General features: G+C 51.7%; 1 protein-coding gene across 2 annotated transcripts in view; it reads right to left on the bottom strand.

The window, feature by feature from the left end:
* Nucleotides 1-2,203: 2,203 nt before the first annotated feature.
* PFDN1 (prefoldin subunit 1) overlaps nt 2,204-22,074 on the bottom strand; it is a 32,069-nt gene continuing 12,198 nt past the window's right edge. For both annotated transcript variants that reach the window (XM_054389208.1, XM_054389207.1), the window contains exons 3-4: nt 18,578-18,662; nt 2,204-2,384 (exon numbers count right to left, since the gene is read on the bottom strand). In XM_054389208.1, coding sequence (XP_054245183.1) covers nt 2,301-2,384; nt 18,578-18,662 — 169 coding nt within the window. In that variant the 3' untranslated portion in view covers nt 2,204-2,300. The remainder of the gene's footprint in view (nt 2,385-18,577; nt 18,663-22,074) is intronic.

Here is a 22,074-nt window from a genome sequence, read left to right on the forward strand (position 1 = left end):
GCCGAGTTGATTTTCCTCGCTAGGTCCCGGCTGGCTCAATGAATCTGTCCCGCAGAGGGCACTATGCCCTCACCGTCTGTTGGCCTCCTGCCTGCACTGTCTGCGGCAGAGCGAGAGGCTGCCCTGTAGCAGCTTCCTGCAGCTTTGCTGCACAAGCTTGTGCCTTGACCCCTCACTGAGGGGCCCTGCTGTCACCAGCCACCGGGGGACCTTTTGCAGCAACCTGCAGTGTAAGCCATAGGAGCACAGTGAAAAAGGCTGGGAAGGGGAAGGTGAAGCGCCCATGTCTGGCACCAACACCAACACCTCGTCCTGCACAGGGCAGCTCAGTCGGGTTCTTGTCCCTCTGCTTGATCAGGGCTGGGCATGCTGGTTCCCTTCTGGGACTGGGGGCCTCTCCAGCAGCACCTGGGATGGTGGAGAGCTGGGGGAAGCATGTGCTGAGTTGCTGCCTCTGTGCAGCAGCAGCTCCTGGGGAGGGATTGATCCTGCTCAAGGGCTTTGAGCAGTGATCCATCAGCCCCCTGCTGCAGAGGGCAGGTCTGCAGAGTGCAGAAATTACTGGGCAAGAGGACACAAGGCCACAGATTAACTCAGTGCTGAGGAGCAACAGCTGAAGCTGTTCCATGGCACACCTGACCAGAAGAGAGGCAAAAACCTTTCCTCTGCAGAAACAGGGGAAACCTGCTGCTGGGCACCACAGGGGTGGTTCCCAACCAGCTGCCCGCCACAGCTGCTCTCCCTGCCTGCAGGGCAAACCTGAGCCACCCTGCCCAGGCCTGTGCCCTTGCCCCAGGGCAAAAAACAGGGTTAACACGCAGGGGCAAGAGTCTCCTTGGGGTACCTACCCCTGCACCTTTGATGGGTGCTGCTAAGCATGGCAGACATGGCAGCTTGTGGTTGATTCTGGAATAAAGACCCTTAGCACTGCCCACACAGGAGTTCAACACCTAGCAGGAGGGGTGTGCCCATGTGGTGCCCAACCACACCATCCCCAGGTCCATCAGCTCCTGCAGGCACCATGGTGTGCAGGACCCCAACCTAAGGACACATGAGGAAGAGCCTCCTTGTCGGGACCTTACCCAGGGTTCCCCACAGATCACAACTCCGTGTCCTGGCTATCCCCATCTTCATGAGTGACCCAGAGCTCCACTCCAGATGTCCTTTCAAAATGAGGGGTTGATGCCTGGAGGTGGGACACCATGCAAGGAAAAGTTCTTTGGGAAAGGATAGGACTTGCTATAGGGTGCCATAGTGGAGGCCCCTGCAGAGGTGATTTGGGGAATAACAACTCTGGGAAAATAGTGCAGTAGAGGTGAAGAAAGGGCTGGTGGGGTGTAAATGACCAGCTGGCCTCACACAGTCACAAAGTGCTGGGGGTTGGGAGAGACCTCTGGAGATCATCAAGGCCAACTCTGCTAAAGCAGCCCAACACCCTTGTCCAGCACCTGCTCAGCACAGCCTGGCTGAGCATATTGAACTTCCTGCTGAGGGGATGTGCGTGTGAATGCCTGTGGGCACAGCCTGCAGCCCTGAGGTCCATGGTGCAGCGACTGCAGCCAGGGCAGCTCTGAGCACCAGCAGATGAAGCCACACCATCTGGCAGGCAGGCTGGGGGAAGTGGGTAGAGAAGGGCCAGCCCAGAGTGTGACAGCAGCTCAGTGTCTGGGGGTGAGCACATGGGGGCCAGCAACAGAACCTGAAAAGGCCTGGTCCAAGATCCCAAAGGTGCTGGCAGGAGGAGACATTTCCCTTTCAGAAAAGCACCAAAGCCAGGCATAGGGAAGGCTTGGCTGGTGCACTGCAGGCACGAAAGCACAGGGCAGCACTTCCCCTCCACGACCTTACTGTTGCACTGGAGTTCTACCAAGCCCATGTGGAGGAGGGAACCAGGGCCTTTCATTGCCCAGACAGAAAAATGACCATCATGGGCCTGCCCGTGATTGCCAGCCCAGCCTGGCCCCACCTGTCCAGCCTACCTCTTCACCTGCCCCACTTTCAGCAGCTCTGCTCCAGCAGAAGCAGCCAGCCTGCCCTGGTGCCCAGTGCTGCACAGGCTCCTCTGGAGCCCAAAGTCTGTGGCTGCTGTGCAGCAGGCTTCCTGAACAATCCCCCCCCTCCCACACAGCCCCTTCTCCATCAGACCCTTGCGGGGAGAGCAACCACTGTGAGATGCCAAGGAGGGAGGAGATGAGCTTGGGCTTCTCAACAGGGTTTTATTGACGTTGCTGCAGCATCGAGAAGCAAAGCTGCCCAAAGCCACCCAAAGGTGTTGTGGGAGATCTGGAAGAACAGCACAGCTACTGCGCCCTGCGGGCCATCAGCATTTCCCGGATGTTGTCTTCTGCTTCCTTCACGCTCCGCTCCAGGTATGACTTCTTCTGCTGCAAGGCAGAGAACCCAGAGGAGAGTTAAAGTCCACCCTGGCACTGTCAGCAGGCTGAGAGCAGAGTTGCAAGCAGCCTGCTGAGGTCACACACAACTGCAGATGTCTCGAAGTGAGGCCAGAGGTTGTTCATTTCTGAAGACACCCTGCACGCATTAATATTTAGCTTGGGCAGTGTTTACACAGCCTTTGAATTTTGTTTCCTCTGAAACCTCAGAGCTCCTGGGGCTGCCTGAAACAGCAGGGCTGCAACCAGCAAGATGCAGTAACTGCAGTAAGGAAGGGAAAGGAAATCCAATCCTGCCTGGGGAGGAATGAACATGCTGAGGCCTCTGACAGCCACAACAGCAAAATCCAGCAGCATCTGGGCAGAAAAGGCTCTTGGTCCCGCTGGGCTAATTCTCTAACTCAAGACCCTCCTTTCAGCAGTTCCCTGGCATCATATCCTTCATCACCTTTAATGAGGCTGAGTTTGGCAGGGGAGCAGCCCACAGTTGTGCATCCCAAAGCTCCAGGAATTCAGCAGGCAGCATTTTTTCCTGCTAGCCTGGGTGCTCTGAGGCAACTGGAAAAAATCAGGGCTTGGCTCTTGGCTATTTCCTCTGTTTCCAACCAACAGACACAACAGCCCCAGTGACACCAGGCCTGCAGAAGGCATTGCTGTCACACAGCAGGAGGCCCTTCCTGCTTGGGTAGCAGCAAAGAGAGCACTGCAGCAAACGCCTTTTGTAGGTGCTGGGGGGACCCTCGGGGAGACTCTCCAGAGGTGGGTTTGTGGAAGACCATGGGGAGACCCTTGGGGGGTTGCTGTCCTCACAAGGTCTTCTCAGCCAGTCCAGGCTGGAGCACAGTGCTCCCACTGCCTTGTAGGGGTTACAGCCATGCACTGGGTACCTTCCCACAGGCCTGGGGCACTCAGCACAGCTCAGGCCAAGCTACAGACCAGCAATCCCTGGTGAAATTAATACATTAGAGGAGTTCAGGCCTGAGCCCCGAGCATCCTGCTGGTAGGCTCCACTGAGGGCCTCCCCAGCACAGGCAGAGGAGCACAGTATGCCGTGAATGACCTCCAAAGCCCACTAAAGTCAGCTCAAGGGGGACAGCACAGCTCCCTGGCAGTGCTCCACCATGCAGGGGGCTGAGGAAGGGGTGAAAACCCTGCTCTGGGGAGCTCCCATGGCTGCCAGTGGGCTGGAACAGCGCAGCACCAATGGTTGCAGGCTGCAGCAAAAGCAACTGGCCTCCAGCAAGCAGCCATGGGAGCAAGCTGTGTGTGAGCCAGAGGACACAACCACTGTCAGCTGGCAACAGGTAGCAACAGGCAGCAACAGGCAGGGTAAGGTTCCTCTGACAGCTCCCCCTGCAGCCACAGGGAGCTGGGACACACAGCTGAAGGAAAATTCCTTGACACAAGGCACAGCCCTGCTGCCATCGCTCCCCCTCTGATCCCTCACAGGGGACCTGCAGCAACACTTCTGTGTGCTCAGCTCAGATGTCCATGCCATGGGAACATCTCTTCCAGCCCCATTTCTCCATGCTGGAGGGCTTTTGTTTACACAGTGAAGGTTGCAAGTGATAGCCTGGACTGTGGGCAGGGCAAAGGGCTGCTTGTTGCTCTGCCATGGTCCTTGGGCACACTCACAAGAGCTGCTGTTGAGGAGGGCACAGGGAGAGGAGGAGCCACATGGGCTCCCGCTGCCAGCCCCTCACTGACGCACAGTGCCCTGAGCTCTGGCACTGCCCAGAGAGATTTCCAGGGGGCTCACAGCTTGGGAATTGAGCCTGAAGGCTGCAGGGGCTGGCAGGTGCCAGAGTCCTGCATGTGACTGAGCTCCATCTCACCCTGCTGCCTGGAGGAGCCTGGCACCAGGAGAGCTGACTTCATTCATTCATCACTAAAGGAGCATCCCTTGAGCATCAAGGATACCTCTGCACCTGCAGCTGGGGAGCTGCAAACTTGCTGAGCTCTGCTGCAGGCTGGCAGCAGGCAGTGCCAGAGCCATCACTGCAGCTGGCTCCTGCTCTGACTCAGCCTAGGTCAAGGGGGAGCAAGGAGCAGATGGTGGCTGCATTTTCCAAGCTGCAGGACAGATGTGAGGTGTTCCCTCCACAGCAACTGTGGCCTGGCTTCTGCTTTGGTAATCACAGGAGAAAGAGCAGCAACTCGTGTACAAACCCCTCCTACCCACCATTACTGGGGTCTAGACAGGAAACTCCATCTCTCCCCAGTGTGGTGTCCCAGGGAGCTATGCCATGAGCAAGCTGCCCAGTCAAACCAGCTCCCAGAGCCCAGAGACAGGCTGACAGCACAGCTCTGAAGTCATCCTGGAGACTGTTCCAGTCCAGCCAGATCTGCCAGACTGGTGGTTATCTGCTCCTTGTGGGACAAACACCTCACAGCCTCCCAAACCCATCTCCAAGCCTCCCTGAATTCATGCTGATGACTTGCAGCCCTCTTAACCCCTGTCTGGGCCAGCCCATGGTTGCTAGGCTTTGGCTCATCCCCCCTGAGCTACCTAGTTTCCTCCCAAGGTCCAGCTCATAATTCTCTGTTGGCTGTGCAAGGCAAGTATAGAGAGCAGCAAGTTTCCAGTGAAAGCCAAAGTGCACTGCTGGTTTTGGTGCCTCATGAAATCAGAGGCTGCTGCTCTCTGCAGCCTCTGCTATTGCTTCCACCCCAGTATCTTCAGCATGTACCAGTCAGGAGCCCAGCAGGACACAGCAGCACAATGGCCCTGAAAACTTCAGAGGCTGCACAACCTACAAGCTGCGGATTCAGAGCTCCTACCCACTTCCCACACCAGCAGTGCCAGGGAGCAGTGCCAGCCACCTCCTCACCAGCTCCTGCAGGCCTCTGGCCAGACAAGGCAGGTGCCCAAACCAACAGGAGGTATCAGTGCTGAGCCACAGAGCCTAAAGGTAGCACCAAGGAAGGAGACTGGCATTGGGGAGGCAAAGGGGTGAAGGTGGCACTCAGCTCCCACGAAGGCCCAAGCTCATGGCTCACAAACAAGGGCCCTGCTCTGCAGTGAGGCTGGGCAGTGCCAGGAGGTGCTGCTGTCTCCCCAGTGTGGCATGACCATGGAGGAGGCTGTTTGCCAGCCCAGGGCTCCAGCTGTGGCCAGGGGCTGGTTCCTCAGGCACCTGCTGAAGGTGCTGAGACTTCTGAGCACTCCTGGCACTTGAGGCAGCAGCCTCAGAGCACCTCCTTGGGTGGGGCAGCCGGCATGCCCCTGCCAGCCTGCAGCACTAGGGGCCTCAGGAACACCTCCCACGCACCACGCACAGTCACTCCCACTCAAGGATGAAGGACCTGGGGCTGCAGGCCCTGCCCTTCCATCGCAGAAGGGAGAAGGGCAGCAGGGGATGGCTGAAGGCATGTGGGAAGGTAGCAGGAGCTGTAGCTGCAGATTTCCAGGAGGGCAACACACCTGGCATGCACTCTGCAACCAAGCCATTTGTCCTGCTCCTGCACAGCTCAAGCTCTTGCACCTCACTTGTTGCCACCACAGACCACCCTCCAGTTCTCATATGTCTCCTTACTTGCAGTGTCAGCCCCTCAATCTCCCTTCTGCCCCAGGCTGCCCCTGCACTGCAGGGCACTGCCACCTGCACTGGGATGTGAAACCAACATACCTACCGCAAGCTCCAGACCAGGTGCAGGACAGCTGGCAGGGTGCAAAACGTCGGAAGATGCCCCGAGAAGCCAGTGCAGGCTGGCTCCCCATCCCTAGCGTTGTGAGGCCTTGCAGCCAAGGCCACTGCCAGCAAGTCACCTTCCCTAGGCAGAAAGGGCTGCAGTGCCTGGAGCAAGACAAAGCCCAGCCTTGATCTGTCTGAACACCAACCCCAAAGAAAATGCTGGCACCTAAATCTGCTTTCTGCAGTAGGTTTGCCCTGCTAATGACTGCCAGCACCAAGACAGAAGGTGAGAAGAGGTGGCCAAGGACTCCTCTTTGGGCAGCAGAGACCAGCTGGACATGGCTGGCTGGACCTCCCAGCTCTGAAGCTGGGCTCTGAGGCTCTCCTGCACCTGATCCCACCAAGCCAGGTTCTTACTCTCCTCTCCCGATGTCTGGGAGCCTTCCCCACTTCCAAGCCTTCCTGCAGCCTTCCTAAGCCAGGTGTGTGGGGCAAGGGTCTAACCTGTGTGTGGTTTCAGCACAGCTGTGCAGAGCAGAAGGGCATCTCCCATGTGCTCACAGCCCCACCTGACATGCAGCTGGGTGGATGTCCCAGGGCCCTTCCCCAGGAGGAAGGATGGCTGTGCAGCCTGGAGCCCCATGGAAAGAGTCACGTGGCATGGCAAGGAGGGCACCACCAGTGCCACTCCTGCCCACAAGGAGCAGGGCGGGGCAGGTACTTTGTATGGGACCCAGCAAGGATGGTGGGCTGCAGTGCCCTCTGCCAAGATGCTGTGCTGGGCAGCACTGGGCAGCTGCAGGCAGCCTTGCCTGCCTCTTTGCTGTGCCTGCATTGGAGGCAAAAGCTCTTGGAGGTGCTCTTTGGCTCTCAGCCAAAGCCTACATGTGGCAGCACCCACAAAGCACCCCGCACTGCCCAGGCTTCCCACAGACATGCACTGCAGAGCAAGCCTGTGCCCTGGCATTGGTGGGGATGGCAAGAGCAACATCCCTGCCATGGTCCTGTGCCACAGCTGTGCCCATGCAGTCCCTGCCACACGCAGCCCTTGTTCCCCACACAGCCCTGCACTGTTTGATTTTGGCAGTGACTGCGGAAACCCTGGATTAATGCAAACACAACTACAGCTCAGATCCAGAGAAGAAAAGGAGTTGTGGTTAACAGAGGTGGCTTCTGGCCTTCTGACATGGTGGGAAGTCATCTCCTGCTTCAGCCTCTTCCCCTTGCATCATGCAGCCAGTGGAGCTAGCGCTGTGCTGCAGACACAGTGACGTACCTGGAGCTCACATTCCTGGCAGATGACAGAGCCAGCATCCGCAGATTTTACAGCAAGAAAAATCCTTTCATCAGCCCCTTCTGGATGAGCTTTCCACGATCAAAGCACCACATTGCCCCAGCACTGTGATTCAGGTGCCTCTGCCTTCACAGAGAGCTGGTCAGGGCCTAGCCAGAGCCGTGTCTGCAGGGCCCTGCCTGGAGCTGCTGCCCACAAGAAGCCATCCCAGCAGCCACCACTGTCCACGCTGCTTGGTGCTCACAGAGGAATTTCCTGCTTCAAGCAGCATTTCTCATTCAATCTTTGTTCTTTTGCTCTTCAAATTCTACTGCTCTCTCTTCAGCAAGAGAAAAAGAGCTTCAGTCCCTGCCCTGCAAACACAAATATGCTTACACTGAGACAAAAACGCTTCCAAGGACAAGTAAGAAGCTGCAGTTGGAATGAGCCTTCTCATTCCAGACTTCTGTTCACTACAAACTTGCTTTACATCCAGCTGCTGAGGACAGACCAAGCTGGCAGGTTCCCCCCAGAGAACACTTCCCTGCCCAGGGCTCACCACACGCCTGGCCAGCAGCTGCCCAGCGCTGCCACCACACTGCCACACTGGAAGCCACTCCTTGAATGCTGCAGGCTTCAGGCATGCTGCAGCGGCTCAAGTAGGAGCCCTGAGACAGCTCATATGGTGACACCAGCTCTGTGAACCTGCCAGCTGAGTTTCTGCAGCTCCCAAAGTTAAGCAGGGGCATTTTTGACATTCCTCAAGGGCTCTGTGCCACAATCCTCAGGAAAGTGTTCAGCAGATCTCAAGACAGGGCTGGGAGCACAGGCTTCTGGGGAGGAGGGTCCTTTCTGAGAGCAAAGCAAAGAGCTGCCCCCCAAGAACAAAGCAAGCATCATGTGTGTAACAGTGTGAGAGCTGAAATCCCTGTCCCACACCAACAATAGCCAGGCTAGCTCAGTCTGGGAGCAAATGCAAGCTGTATTTACAAGCAAAACTACAATCTATGATGCAATGCAACAAATCTGTACAAATAGACAATAGTCACAACATTTACAAATACACACAATCAACAGAAAAGCACAACCAAGCCCCCTTTGCTTCCCCAAAGTGGCCTCTCCCCCTAACCAGAAGGACTCCCCCCAGACCCCCCTAGCAGAAGGCAAAGAGTCAAGAAGCAGAGAGTCTGTTAAGACTTAGCTTGTCAAGGTCAGTGTGTTATCTTCAGCCAGAAAAGAAGCAGGCAGACAGAAGCCCAGCAAGCTGAGACTGCTTAACTCCCCAACCTTGTTTTGAGTAGAGATTCTTAAACATTTCTCTCTCTCCAATGGAAGTGTTTAGAATAATCATTATTTTCTTTCTTACACCCAATAGTGATTTATTTACATTCTTTCACTTTCTCTGCTTGAACTTCGTGAAGAAAAATTAAAAAGACAGTCTTAAAACCATCACAATGCGGTGGGCCAGGCATCAGCAGCAGCCCTGTCGCAAGGGTGGCTGGAGATGCCCACACCCTCCAAGCCATCATCACAGGCAGTGCAGGAAAGACAAACATTCTAGTCTGCCAGGGCTGACAATGCGCCTGTTGGCTGATGATGTGCCTAGGTCATGCTCCCCGTTCAAGGGAATTTCATCTGGAATCCATACATGGGAAGGAGGGGGACCTGCTAAACAGCACCCAGCTGCCTCTGCTCTGGGTGAAGCTGAACTAGTGGGCACCAGCAATGGGTGGGGTGGGTCTGCAGGCACCCCTACGCCCTGGTGAATCCACCCAGCACTGGTCCTCACCCAGTCCAATACTATGGCATATGTACACACTGGGAATTGCCATGCTACAGCAACCACCAAATATTTAGATACACTTCAAGTCCTTCCAAGCAGAGCTGTTGCTCTCAGGAAGTTGCCCAGGGTTTACTCAAGAGTGAGTGACCTGCGCTGGGAAGGGAACCCAGCCAGTTGCTGCTGACAGCTGCTGACTGCACGATGATGCCATTTACCTAAGAGAAGTGATGACTCAGCTAGCTGGGTTTCCCCTTGGCCATTCTTTCCAGAGTAATGGGGAGTCTCTGTTGCTTCAAAACCATCTGGATCAGAGTGGAGCAGAGAAGACATCAAGCATCCAAGTGCACTTGTGTGCTGCTTTGGGCTGGGGTAGTTCATTTGCTTCACAGCAGCTGGTGTGGGGTTGTGTTTTGGATCTGGGCTAGAAACAGTGTTGGTAACTCAGGGATGTTCTGGCTCCAGCTGAGCAGAGCTTACACAGCAGCAAGGACTCTTCTGCTCCCCATCCACCTTTGAACAGGCTGAGGGTGCACAAGCATCTGGGAGAGGACACAGCTGGGACAGCTGACCCCAACTGGCCAAAGGGATACTCCAGACCATAGGACATGATGCTCAGCAGATGAAGCTGAGGACAAAAGGAGAAAGCAGGGGGGGAGAGGGGGATGACATTTGGAGTGCTGGTGCTTGTCTTCTCAAGCTACCATAAGAGGTGATGGAGCCTTGCTCTCCAGGGGATGGCTGACACCTGCCTGCCAGTGGCCAGTGCTGAATTAATTCCTTGTTTGGCTGTGCTTGTCCATGCAGCTTTTGCTTCACCCATTCAACTCTTTTCCTCAACTCAGGAGTTTTCTTTTACCCTTCCAACTCTCTCCCACCCTACCAGGGAAGAGTGAGGGTGCGGCTTAGTTGCCAGCTGGGAGTAAATCAGGACAACTTGCCAACTCTGGAGGATCTTTACAAGCACCTGCCTAAAGAACGCAGGGTGCAAAACCCCCTTCACTGTGTATCAATCCCACCTACAGCACAACCAGCAGGGCTTCCCATCCTTACCAATGCCCTGAAACCCTGAGAAGCACACTCTGAAGATCATGTAGAAAAGCACCTGCCACGCTTGGTACCAAGGAAGGCAATCTTCAAGAGAAGAAGGGGCAGGGTAATTGGCAGGAAAAGATGCTGCAGAGCAGTCTTCCTGTCCCCAGTCCCCAGCCCTGCTGAGAACACACTGCATGTACCTGCTACCATAGGACAGCCCATTCCAGAGGGGTGAGGACAGCTGCTCTCTGCAGCTGGGAAGTGAGGGATTACTCCTGTGAACTCCTGCACCCCAGTCTGATGGCAGCTACCACAAAATCCTGCCTGGAACCTTTCAACAGATGGCAGCAGCAATGTGTGATCAATCCAGAGCTACAGGTCAGACACTGCATCCTAGCCAGCCCTGCCAACAACAGAGCCAGGTCAAACAGGGGGAAGGGGAAGCTCACCCAAGTGCAAACACTCCCCTGGGCTGCATTGGCAGAAGCCTCTCACTGAACTGCCTCTTCTAACATGTGGTAAGTTCCCTCATGTGGTGCTTGGGTTTCTGTGGCCCTGCCAAGCCAGCAGGGATCATCAGAACACCTCCTAGCAATGCGACTTCTGCAGAGTCATCCCACACCTTTCATCTCCTGCGGTCCTGACCAAACAAGGCCATTGTAAAGAGAAAACTACAGCAAAGCCTCAGCAACTGGAACTCAACCCCCAGCTAACCACGCTCCCCCTACTCCAGACACCCCTGAACTTGCTGCCTGGCAGGCAGCAGGTTTGCAGAGGGAGGAGGGGAGCGAAGCAGAGAGCTGAGGGCCTCCCCACATACCTGCCAGCAAGGTGTGGCTTTGCCAAGCTGACTCAGGGCTGGGGCAGGGCTCCTGCAGGCAGGGGCACGCTTTCCAAATAATCATTTCCTGTTCTCCCCAGGCCAGATGGAGGAGATGGGGGCAGGACAGAGGTTTATCAGGCACAGATAATCCCCCTCCCCGGAACCGCTGGCATGAAGGGCAGTCAGGGGCAACTGCAGGGCCTGGTGACTAAGGCAAGGACAGCAGCACTGGGCTGTGACTAAACTATTACTCATGGCAGGAGGAATTTGGAGAGGGACCCACATCCAGCTTGCTGGTTGCTTTGGATACTTCTGCAACCAAGCACAAAGGAGAGCTTTGATAATGAATCAGACCCTGGTTTAAAATTACAAAGACAGACTTATCTACCAGCTTTGTGTTAAAATTATTTCAATGTAATCATAAGAGCAGCCTAATGCTAATCAGAGAAAACGAGCAATGTGTTCAGACCCAGACGACTAAATGTAGGCCCTAGATAGACAAAATCATTGAGACAGGGCAGCAGAAGTGTTTTTTTATTAATGCATGATGGGGATTCCACCTTCCTCTGAATTACAAAGGAATGCAAAAGGAATGTCAAAGTCTGCCTGAAATGCTTTTTCCATTAGATTGAAATAAGTGAACAAATAAATAACATCAGCACAGACCCCCCAAAAAACCCTCCTAAAATGAGTTCTGGGATACATTTACTTTGAAAGCACCTAGCTTCTGAAGGATTTAAAAGGAAGCAATCAACACCCACATTAAATATTCTCCTGCTGTTAAAATCTACAATTATCCACCCAAAAATAAAGGTAGGAATAGTGAAAATAAAGAGTCATCAAATTCCAGTTCTCCCTTCAAGTCTTTACCCTCTCAGCTAGTTTGTGTGCCTACTTTGCAGTCTGCAGTGCAGGGAAGACTCACAAAGAGCTACTAATTAAGCTGTTGCTCACAAAAAACAGAGTCTGAAAACTTGTTGCAGTGAATGATTACCCCAAATGAAAGATCCAGGTTGGCAAAGGCATCCCCCTGCCACTTGCTGTTCTAAAAACACCTCCTGCCACCAAGAGCAGCATTAGCCACAACCACTCTTCACAACAATGTCATGAGGTGTAGAAGTTTTTAGAAGCCATCCCAGGCCTAGTCCAGTAGGAGAACCTTTCAGCGAGCTGGGAATCCCCTCTTAGATGTGATTTCTCCTTTCTGTACCTCAAAGATCAGCAGGTCATGTTTTGCAACCAGTGACTTGTGCTCTATTTAACACGGGGCAAGCTTCTTATGCAATTTTCCAAGCAGAACGTATTTGTATTTGATCTTTATCTAACAAATCAGAACCAGTGCTTCAAAAAAATACACCTCCTTTTCCTGTGTTTACTGAAGAGCATTTGTTCCCTTTCAAGGTGCCTTACACAACCACCCTCCCTTTGTATGGGAGGTGATGCCATCTGCACAAAAGAAACAGCATCAAACACAGGTTAAGTTGGGCTGCAAGAATGCAGTTCTTTTGCTGTGACAAACCACGTTAAGGCAGACTGGGAGGCTTTAAACATAAGGAAATTAGTGAAGTCATTCACTCCTCACTGCCCTGGAAGCAAGCAGTGAGACCTGTTATTCATGTTGACACCAAGAGAGTTGGTTTAGGGGACAGAAAGAGCTAGAGCAGTGCTATGCCCCACTTCCCCCTGGATTTCCCTTAAAATGTGTATGGCCCCAGTCCAATGTCAGAGGGCTTCTCCACAAAGAATTGTTTTGTACATTCTCAACCTGCCCAGCATTTTAAAGCTTCTTTTTGTTCTTGTTCAGAGCATTTTTCATTTCAAAACTCAGGAATGAGAATGCAGCCTCTCCTCCCTGTCAGACAGCCATATCTCCAAGAAGAAAAGAGGAATAAATGAGCCTTGGCTACTCCCTTCAAAACAGGCATCTCCATGGAGGGTATAGCAGGGCTGATAGCTCTGCCCATGCAGGCTGTGCCTGTGGATGCTGCCCAGCTGACAGCAAGATTAGGCAGGCAGCTGGACCACCCAGGTCCTCAAAAAGCAAGCTAAGCCTCCAGCTCTACAGCCTGAAAAGCAGGAGCAAGTCCTCAGTGAAGGCACAGACTCAGGCCTGGATGACAGAAGCCAACACAACAAGATAAAAAGTACTTCCCAGGAACTGATATCGGCAAGTCCAAATGTCTGTGCCCAGACACCTGCAGCTGCCTCAGACACCCAGAAATCATGTCAGATGAAGGTTATTGCCTGGCCTGGTCCTCACAGGAGTGAGCTGAGGCTCTGCAGCTCACCTTCACACCAACCTCCACAATCCCTGGAGTCTCCACAGTTTCCTCCTTGCATGGATTCATGCTAGGCCAAATGTTAATCCTGCATTTTAGCTTCACTTCCATATTCCACCTGGCCCCACATAAACTGTCATCCTCCCTCCACAGCAAACAGAGGGAGATCACCAGCTCCAGGAATGAGTGACCTTCCAGAAGCATCCATTGTGAGTGCAGGCAACATCTGGAAATGGCCAGAGTTAATGAAACTGCAGTGTGGGATTCAGGTGCAAGAGGAGGAGATATCACCACTCCAAATTCCCAAACATCAGATACAGTAAAGCCAGAGGGGAAGAAGGGAAAACAAATAGGAAAAAAAACCCCAATCAATCAAACAGAAAACCCAAACACAAAAAAGCCCCGAACCAAGGCACCCTGCAACACCCCACCTTTCAGAGCAGGTGAATTAAGAAAATCAAAATCAGTCTGCTCCCCAGCAATGCCCCAAACCTGCACAACCCATGCCAGAGGAGTTCTGTACGTTTGCAAACAATGGCAGCCAAGGCCCCAGGCTTGGCTGGTTCTGGCTTGGCTCCAAAAGGAAGAACATCAACCGGAGCACACTGGCCTGCCTAAGGGCACACCAACCAGCCCATAAAGCCGACAGGGCTGAAAGCAGGCCAGGGACCAGCCTTGTCTATGCACACACAAAGAAGGGGCAGCTTCTGTGCCAGCATCTCCTTCACACTGTGTCCTGGGTACATGCCTGCCTGCCAGCCCAGAACAGGAGAACAGCACATTCAGCCAGAGCAAAGCCTGCTGCAGGCTACAGCACACAGGGCTGTTCTTGTGGCTGTTCCTCTCCAAAGCAAGCAGCAGCATTCCTTTTTGCCCCTGGTTGTTTAGAAAGCACGTTCCTGGAGCTAACCATGGGATGAGCTCCTGCACTGTAAATTTCAGGAAGAAAATGGTCTCTTGGGAACAGCTTCACAGCTGCTACCTTTTGACATCTGCTCAGTGGCCTGCAGGGTTCACCACAAAACTCAAGAGATTTGTTTTTACATCCTTATAGGCACCCTCAGGGTTGGCCTCCACACTGCCACCTTCAGTGTCAAAGCCAAAGGGATGCTCAGAGCTGCCACAGGAGCATGTCAGGGGCACGCAGCTGCACCAAGCAGGTCCACCCCAGCCATACCTGCTCAGAGGACACCAACTCCCAGGCTCAAGCACTTCTCCCCAGCCACACCTTGCTTGCTTAAATTTTTGCTCCCGCAGGGTACAAAAGCAGCTGTGGCAACCACCAGAGATGCCCTGGTGGACTCCTGGAGAAGGGGGGTACCGCCACTACATCTCAGGGCTGCAGCAAAGCCACTTTAAACTCCCAGAGAAAGAAGATTAGAAGAATGGAAGCTGCAGCACAAGCCAGCTTGTGCCCAGGCAGCACCAGGGAAGAAGTCTGTTGTTACCTCTGGTGTCTGGTCACCATGAGGCACGGCAATGCAGACACTGCTTACACTGACCAGGAAGGAGCCCTGCAGTACCATCCAAGCCACAGGGTGTCCACCATGAATGAGAGCAAAGAAATTCTCCGTGTCTGACAGGGCAAATGAACACAGAATTTTAGGGCTCACATAAGGAATTCCTGAGCTAGAAATCAAGCACTTTGGTATAGCTTTCCTGCTCAGATTTCCTGCTCCAAGCAGACAGAAAAGAAAGCAACCAGCAGCCAACTTTCAGCCTCCCATGCACATGTAAAAGAACTGCCTGGGAAACAAACACACAGCAATCTTCTTGTCAGGGTTTAAAACCAAACCCCAATTCAGTCAGAAGCTGCAGGCTGCTTTTTCCCCCTTTCATGATGCAGCCAAGTTCAGTGGCACAGGGTGGACAGAGCTGCCCAGCAGAGCCTCCTCGTTATTTGTTATTTTTAGCCATTTGGGCTGCCAACGCCCGACAACCAAATGTGCTGAATATAGCAGTGGAGAGCCAGGCTATCAGATAGGATCAGAGAGCACACCACAGTAATCACTTTCCCCACCCCTGACCAAGAATCAATTTTCCATGTCTTTGTAACATCACAGAGCTTGTTCTTTTGAAAATGCCCCATTTAAAAAGGGAATCCATCCAGCCCCACAATAGAGGTGGATAACACTTCCTGACACAAAGCATTGTTCCACCACTCACAGATCGGGTTTCCTTAAAAAATAAGGGAAGAAAAACATTACTTGGTTTTTATCCTAATACTGTACAAACATTGCTGAGCTAAAAAGAGTCTGTGCTCATCCCTTTAGAATGCTTTCAAAATAGATGAACACATACCCCTCTGACTGTGAAGCACAACAAGAATCTGATAGTATCAGTACTGGAAAAATCCAATCGCTGCTGCTGACCAGCCACCTCCTCTGGCACTACAGGAGGGAGCCTTTAAGATCACCCAGTCCAACCATTACCTAACTTCACCAAGCCTAATGCTAAACCACAGACCTCAGCACCACATCTCTGCCTCTTTGAAACCCCTCCAGTGATAGGGATTCAACCTGTGCCTGTGCCAGTGTCCAAGAACCCTTTCAGTCAAGAAGTTCCTTCTAATGTCCAACCTAAACCTCTTCTGGTGCAGCTTGAGGCCATTTTCTCTTGTACTGTCGCTTGTTATTAGGGAGAAGAGACCAAGCCCCACCTTGCTCCAATCTCCTCCCACACAGCTGCAGACAGTAAGGTGGTCTCCCCTCAATGCACCACTTCAACAGCAGGGGAAGTAAAGAGAGGGGAGTGAGGCAAAGATAACAGCAATGGTGCTCTTCTGTGGAGACTGGCAGAGGAGGGAGAAGAGCAACTTTCACTACAGATGCAAAAGCCCTCACGGTTTTCAAAGTGCACTGTGAGAGCAGTGAATGGCAGGAAACCCAGCTCACATCTCTGAAGCAGGTGAAAGTCCAGATCTGCACAGTCAGCACTCAGGAGCCCTCCTTGCTAAGCAGCTGACTGCATTTACAGTGAACCCAGTGCTCTGTGCTGTGGTTCTCTGCAAACAGCACCAAGCAAGCAGTGAGAGCATTCCTCAGATTCAAACTTGTATCAAACACACACATTTCACAATACCTTGGCAAGAGCATCCTGACAGCAAGGCCTAACTGGCTCAAGCTCACCCCCCAGGAGTAACCAGAGTGCAGCCATAGGGATGGATACTGGGAGGTGCCCCTGATCAGCTCTAATCATCTACACAAAGTGAGAAAGTCAGGTAAGCACCATGGTTGTTAAGAATGTAAAATATAAACCTAAGGACTGAAACCCTTCCAGTTCTAATGACAGGTGGAGGGAAGTTTCAGCCTGTCTTGGTTTGATATTTATTTTACAACTATGCAGTGGAAGCACAAGGTCAAAGTTTCACATTCTTTCCTGCTTCCCTCACAATTTGTTTTCAGGACATCAAAATCCCCTACTCTGACTTGGACTCAGGTACTTCCCCTGAAATCTCAGTTTCTAGCAGTTGTCAGTCTAAAAGCTTGTCCTCTTCCCTGGGAAACCCAAGCTTAAGGAAAATCCTTTTCCACAAAACTGCCAGCCAGCTGGAAGCAGAACAGTGAGAAGCTGCCTCTGAATGTTCACTTAAACTGCTGGCAGTTTTGGCAATCTGAGCCTTACCTATGCTGGTTAGAAAGAAAAACCAAGCCATGTGGCAGCCACCTTTCCACTCCTACCACCTTTGGAGAAGTCTCTTTCACTGGGACCTCCAGTTCAGTGGCAATGACCTGGGACTCACACAACAGGGAGTAAGGAAGCAGAAAAACACATCTGCAAAGCAACCAGCTTTGGCCTTTGTGCAAGAACAGCAAGGGTTATAATTTGGGGGGAATTCCATTCATTCTGCTCAACTCAGCAATCAGAGGCTTCAGGAGGCAAGATCATTCCCCACCAGGAACAGGAAGAAACCGAGATGCACAGCTGCAGGGCACAGTAGCCACAAAGCTGACCACAGCCCAAGGGAGCTGGCAGTAGGGGACCTGACAGGCAGGCTGTAACTGAGGTTGCCAGCCACGCTCCAACCGCTTCCAAACCCAGACATGCTGCTATGGAGCTCTCCAAGCCCAGCTGCAGGGCTGCCTTTGCACAAAGCCACTGGCACCTGGGATGGCTCCAGAGTAGCTAGGATGCAATCATTTTTATCATACAGCCATACAAAAACCTGTGCCTTGTCTCCATTAACACCACCTTAAGAATGCAGCCTATTCATGGAGACTTCTCTGCTGGGTGCAGAAAAAGTTGTCCAGGACAGGAGCCCCTCAGTACCTGGCCCAGAGAACACTCTCGGCACCACAATCCATGGTGACTGCTTTCCCCACAGCTGCCCAGGCAAGCTGAATTTTAAGAAGGAATTACAAAAACCCCACAAACTCTCTTCTGCTTTACTGTAAGCAGGAGATAGAGACAGAACTGCACAGGCCCAAGTGGGTTTGAGCACCGACTTCCTATTCCTTCTTCTCCCTGCCTAGCTGTCTCCACACTCACCTTCTCCAAAACACTAACAAATGAGATAAAGCCAAGACTGAGTTATGTCAAGCTGTTTCTCTGTCCTTTCCCTAGAACTAAGGAAAAGGGCTTCATATCAGTTGCATTTTAGGGTCATTAAATATGCTGATGGCCTTGGGGAAGAACATTTTGAGCATCTTCTCCAAAGACCTGTTCACTGTACATGTAGGCACTAGAAGACGGGCAAGCCCCACTAGCTAATGTGTTGGCACACTGGAGCTTGCACACACACCATTTCTAGATATTCCTCTCTGCCTTGAATACTCCAATCAAACACAACACAAAGTGCTCTGACCACAACATCCCATCTCCCCTTAGACAGGGTCTTCAACAGCAGCCACAAATACATGCCTAGGGCAATGCTTCATATGCTACTTCCTCTTCATATTTTCCCAGCCTCCAGACATTTTTAGCTCAGGGACTTCCTGAGCAGGATGCCATTGCTACATGTTTGGTAATTCTCAATGGATTTCTCCTCCATGAATTTGTGCAATTGTCCTGAGCCAGAGTAAACTTGCAAAATCCACAGCACTGGCAAAGCTTCACATCATCTACCTGCTGCATATAACCACACAAACATACTTTTGCTCCTGTTGATATCATTTGAATCCCTCACCATTTTTCACATCAGGACACAAAGCAACCAAGTGGTCCCTGCTGGGGTTGTAGATCTAGCAAAGAAAACAAGTGACAGGAACTACTTGTAGGTTACTTGTAAGAGGTTCTACATTTCACCTACTTGCAATCCTTCAGGATGCAAAGTACCAAATGAAAAGGAGGGATGCAGCAAACAGAATCTTGTTGACCTCCCATGGTCTACTTTTGTCACAATTCCCTGACAAAAACTTACCTCTAATTCCTTAATTTTCTCTTCAGCTATTCTCTGTTTTTCTAAGAGCTGGTTATGAATCACTCCTTTGGACTGAAGAATAAACCTGCCAGCAAAAAAAAGAAGACATAGACAACTGTTGAATATTTTTTAACACCTACTGTACACCCAGCTGTATGCAGAACTGAACCACAGTGAGCTCACCCTCAACTTGCAGCCATTTGGGCCGAGGCAGAAGAATTGCTAGGATGACTCACACAGATGAGTGGGCATGGCTTGCACACAGATAGCACAGGGAGACTCTCATCCCTTTAAAAGGATCTCAATCAGTTGATGGCAGTTAGAGAGGGAAGCCTCTTTCCAGGACTCGGAGCCATTCATTAGCATTTTAGTGTCCACAAGCTAAACAAATCTGCACAATAAAACCCAAGCTTTCCACAAACAGAGGCTGAGAGAGTTGGAGTTGTCCAGCCAGGAGAAGAAAAGGCTCCAGAGGAGACCTTACTGAAGCGTTTCTGCATATAAAAGGAAGATGGAGAGAGACTTTGTGCCAGGGCCTATAGTTCCAGGGCAAGGGGCAACAGTTTCAAACTGGCAGAGGGCAGGGCTAGGCTGGGCACAAGGAACAAATGTTGTGGTGAGACCCTGGAACACGCTGCCCAGAAGAGCTGTGGATGCTCCACCTTTGTTCAAGGTCAGGCTGAACAGGGCTTTGAGCAACCTGATCTAGAAGATGCCCCTGCACATGGCAGGGCAAGGTGGGAGGGTGTTGGACTGGGTGGTCTGTAAAGGTCTCTTCCAACCCAAACTTTTGTGGCTAAATGATAGAGAGCCAGTAGCTTCCACCAGACACACAGAACCATGGCACACCTGCCCTGACTTGAGCTTTCACATCTCCCATTGCTCAGGGCTTGGTTTTAGTTCACACTGACCTCCAAGACTCCCATGCTTTCTCCATTCAGAATGGTTTGCTGTAGGGGGTGTGGTGGTTGCTTCTAACTGAAACTGCAGCTACTGTTTTTCATGTGTTCTGTTTTTCACTTGCCAAAGGGATTTGAAAGATTCATCCATAATATCTTAATTGTGCGTGCAAAAAGCTGCCCCACTTGCTCAGAACAGCCTCTGAAGGAGCACTAGCATCCAAAGCAGCTCTGCAGCACATGGCACTGGCATCCCACAAAGAGGTAAAGGACAACTAAGTCCAAATGAATTTTAGGAACCCTCCATGATTGTTTTTCATCCTTCCAGACATAAAGAATGTACAAGCCACAGATTCATCCCTTCCCTACTTAGAAAGTCCCCCAGGGGATTTAGAAGGAGTCTCCATGGGTCATACCAATGAGGTCAAGGTCTCCCTCCAGCATCAGTGAGGGTCAATATCTTCCTGCCAGGTGACAAGAGCTCATGCTGGAACAGTTAAAATGAGCAGCTTTAGACAGGGCATAATCAGAGTGCATTCCCTGTCTGCTACATAAAAATTTGCAGTCAGCTTGCAATGCCACCTCCCGTGACAAATGACATTATTAACATGCCTGCTCAGGGCCTGGGAAACCTGAGCAGGGATCTGCCTTGGCTTGAGAGCCAGCAGGCTCTGCAGCAGCAGCACAGCAGCCCAGAGGAACACTATTTGCCATGTGCATTCCTGAAACACAAGGGAGCAGAACCAAGGGTCACTGGCACAGGTTGGCAATTAAAATTCTCTTCAGTGCCTCCAGTAGCTGCACTCCACAACTGCTTCCTCCTCTTCCTCCCACCCCGCTCCCTTGTTCTGCTTCATCTCCCTCTCTACAGTAACTTTCGCTGCATATTTCCCATTGCCATCTTCTCAAATCTCTCCTCCTTTCTTCACAGCCTTACCTCATGTTTCCTAGTGGGGTCATCTTTGCTTTGTACCTGCTCCTGTTCTTGGTGGCACAACTCACTTGTACTCTGTCCCCTCAGTCTCCCCCTTTCCATTAAGTGCCCCTACAATCCACTTTCACACAGTGGTAATGTTCTCAGGTTTCAACACACATCAGGCTTCTGAAATAAAACGTGGGGTTTGCTGTCTTGTGAAATCAAAACCATGACCACACTTCCAGGAAAAAGAAGTTATGTACATTGCTATGAAATGCAAAGCCTCTGGATCCAGCCAGGCAGGAGATACTTTTCAGGGTCACCAGAAGGAACAAACAGCAGCCTTCACACACACATCCCCTGGAGATTTTGGGGTGAAGGCTAAAACTTTGCCTTGCTTCTGCAGTAGCTGCCATTAGTGAAAAATCAAAACTGCAAGATGCCCTCAGCAAAGTCATCAGCCCTTTCCTACGTCACAGCTTTCCTGAGCCTGTGTTTAGGAACATTTCCTTAATTGTTTCCTTTTTTTGTGAGGGCAGCAAAGAAGAATGGAATCCTTCTTAATTTGCTTCCCCAAACTGTACAGCAAGATTCATCATTTTGGTTTCATCAATGTCCAAGAAACAAAGTTAAATAACAACACAGCTTAATCTGTGTTCCCCATGCTGCAGCTGGGAAGGTCCCTGCTGGGGTAGAAGCACGAAGCGACCCCAGCCAGCTGAGAGCCACCATGGGCACTAAAGCCTCTGAACAAATAAGTGGCTGGCTCCACTGCTGTTCTGCAAATGCCAACAGCAGTCACTGGGGAAAGCATCCTCCCTGCCATGTTCCTGCAGTGCTCTGGCAGACCTGCGACAGCAAATTAAAACTGGAGGGCCCAAGTTAGCGCTGAGGAGACTCCTGTGGGCAGTGGGGCACAAACACAGCCACCCCAGCTGCATCAAGGAGTGGGCTGGGCCCTGTGCCCATTCACACATTGCCCCAGGAGTCTCTGACTTGGCCAGCAGCATCCTTCAGAAGGTCTTCACCAATGCCAACTTCAAGCCACCCATTTAAGTTCCCTGACAGAAGCCCATCAAGCCCTCAGCACAGAGGTGCTGCCACAGAAGCTGTCAAAGGGTTTTGGAAACCGAAGCTATAAATCCCCAGCCACAGCTACCTGCTTACAACTCTGCCTTCACTTTACAACAGAAGGACTCAAAACATTCATCAGTGTTTTCAGCTTCTAGCTATGGAGATCTCAGTTAAAGCTTTTACCTAAGGAAATAATGTAGTTTATGGCAGCACCTGGGAAAAGCAGAAGCTGATTCTGCTCATTGGGTAAGAGGTGCTGCAGGGTACTTGCAACAAACCCAAGGTCAAATTTACTCTGGGTTTCATTCTCCCAATTATTCAAAGCAAAACACCAACTGGAGGATATTTTTCTTTCTTTTTTTTTTCCTCTGCTGTCTGGTTTTACTTCAACATGGTTAATTTATTTACAAGTTTTTAAGCTCATGAAAGAGCCATGGGAGGTTCTGAGCACTTAGTAGTTCCCTGAGTAAGTTTGTGAACTTCATTCACTGCCTGGAGGTACACCACCAGCTGAGAGCTGCCCCTGTACTAGAGTTACCACATCAGAGAGCTGAGGAGGCACTTTCTGCCCTGCTGAGCTTGGCAGATGACATGACTAATAGCAAACC

This window comes from Indicator indicator, chromosome 18 (genome assembly GCF_027791375.1).
Source record: "Indicator indicator isolate 239-I01 chromosome 18, UM_Iind_1.1, whole genome shotgun sequence".
NCBI lineage: Eukaryota > Metazoa > Chordata > Aves > Piciformes > Indicatoridae > Indicator > Indicator indicator.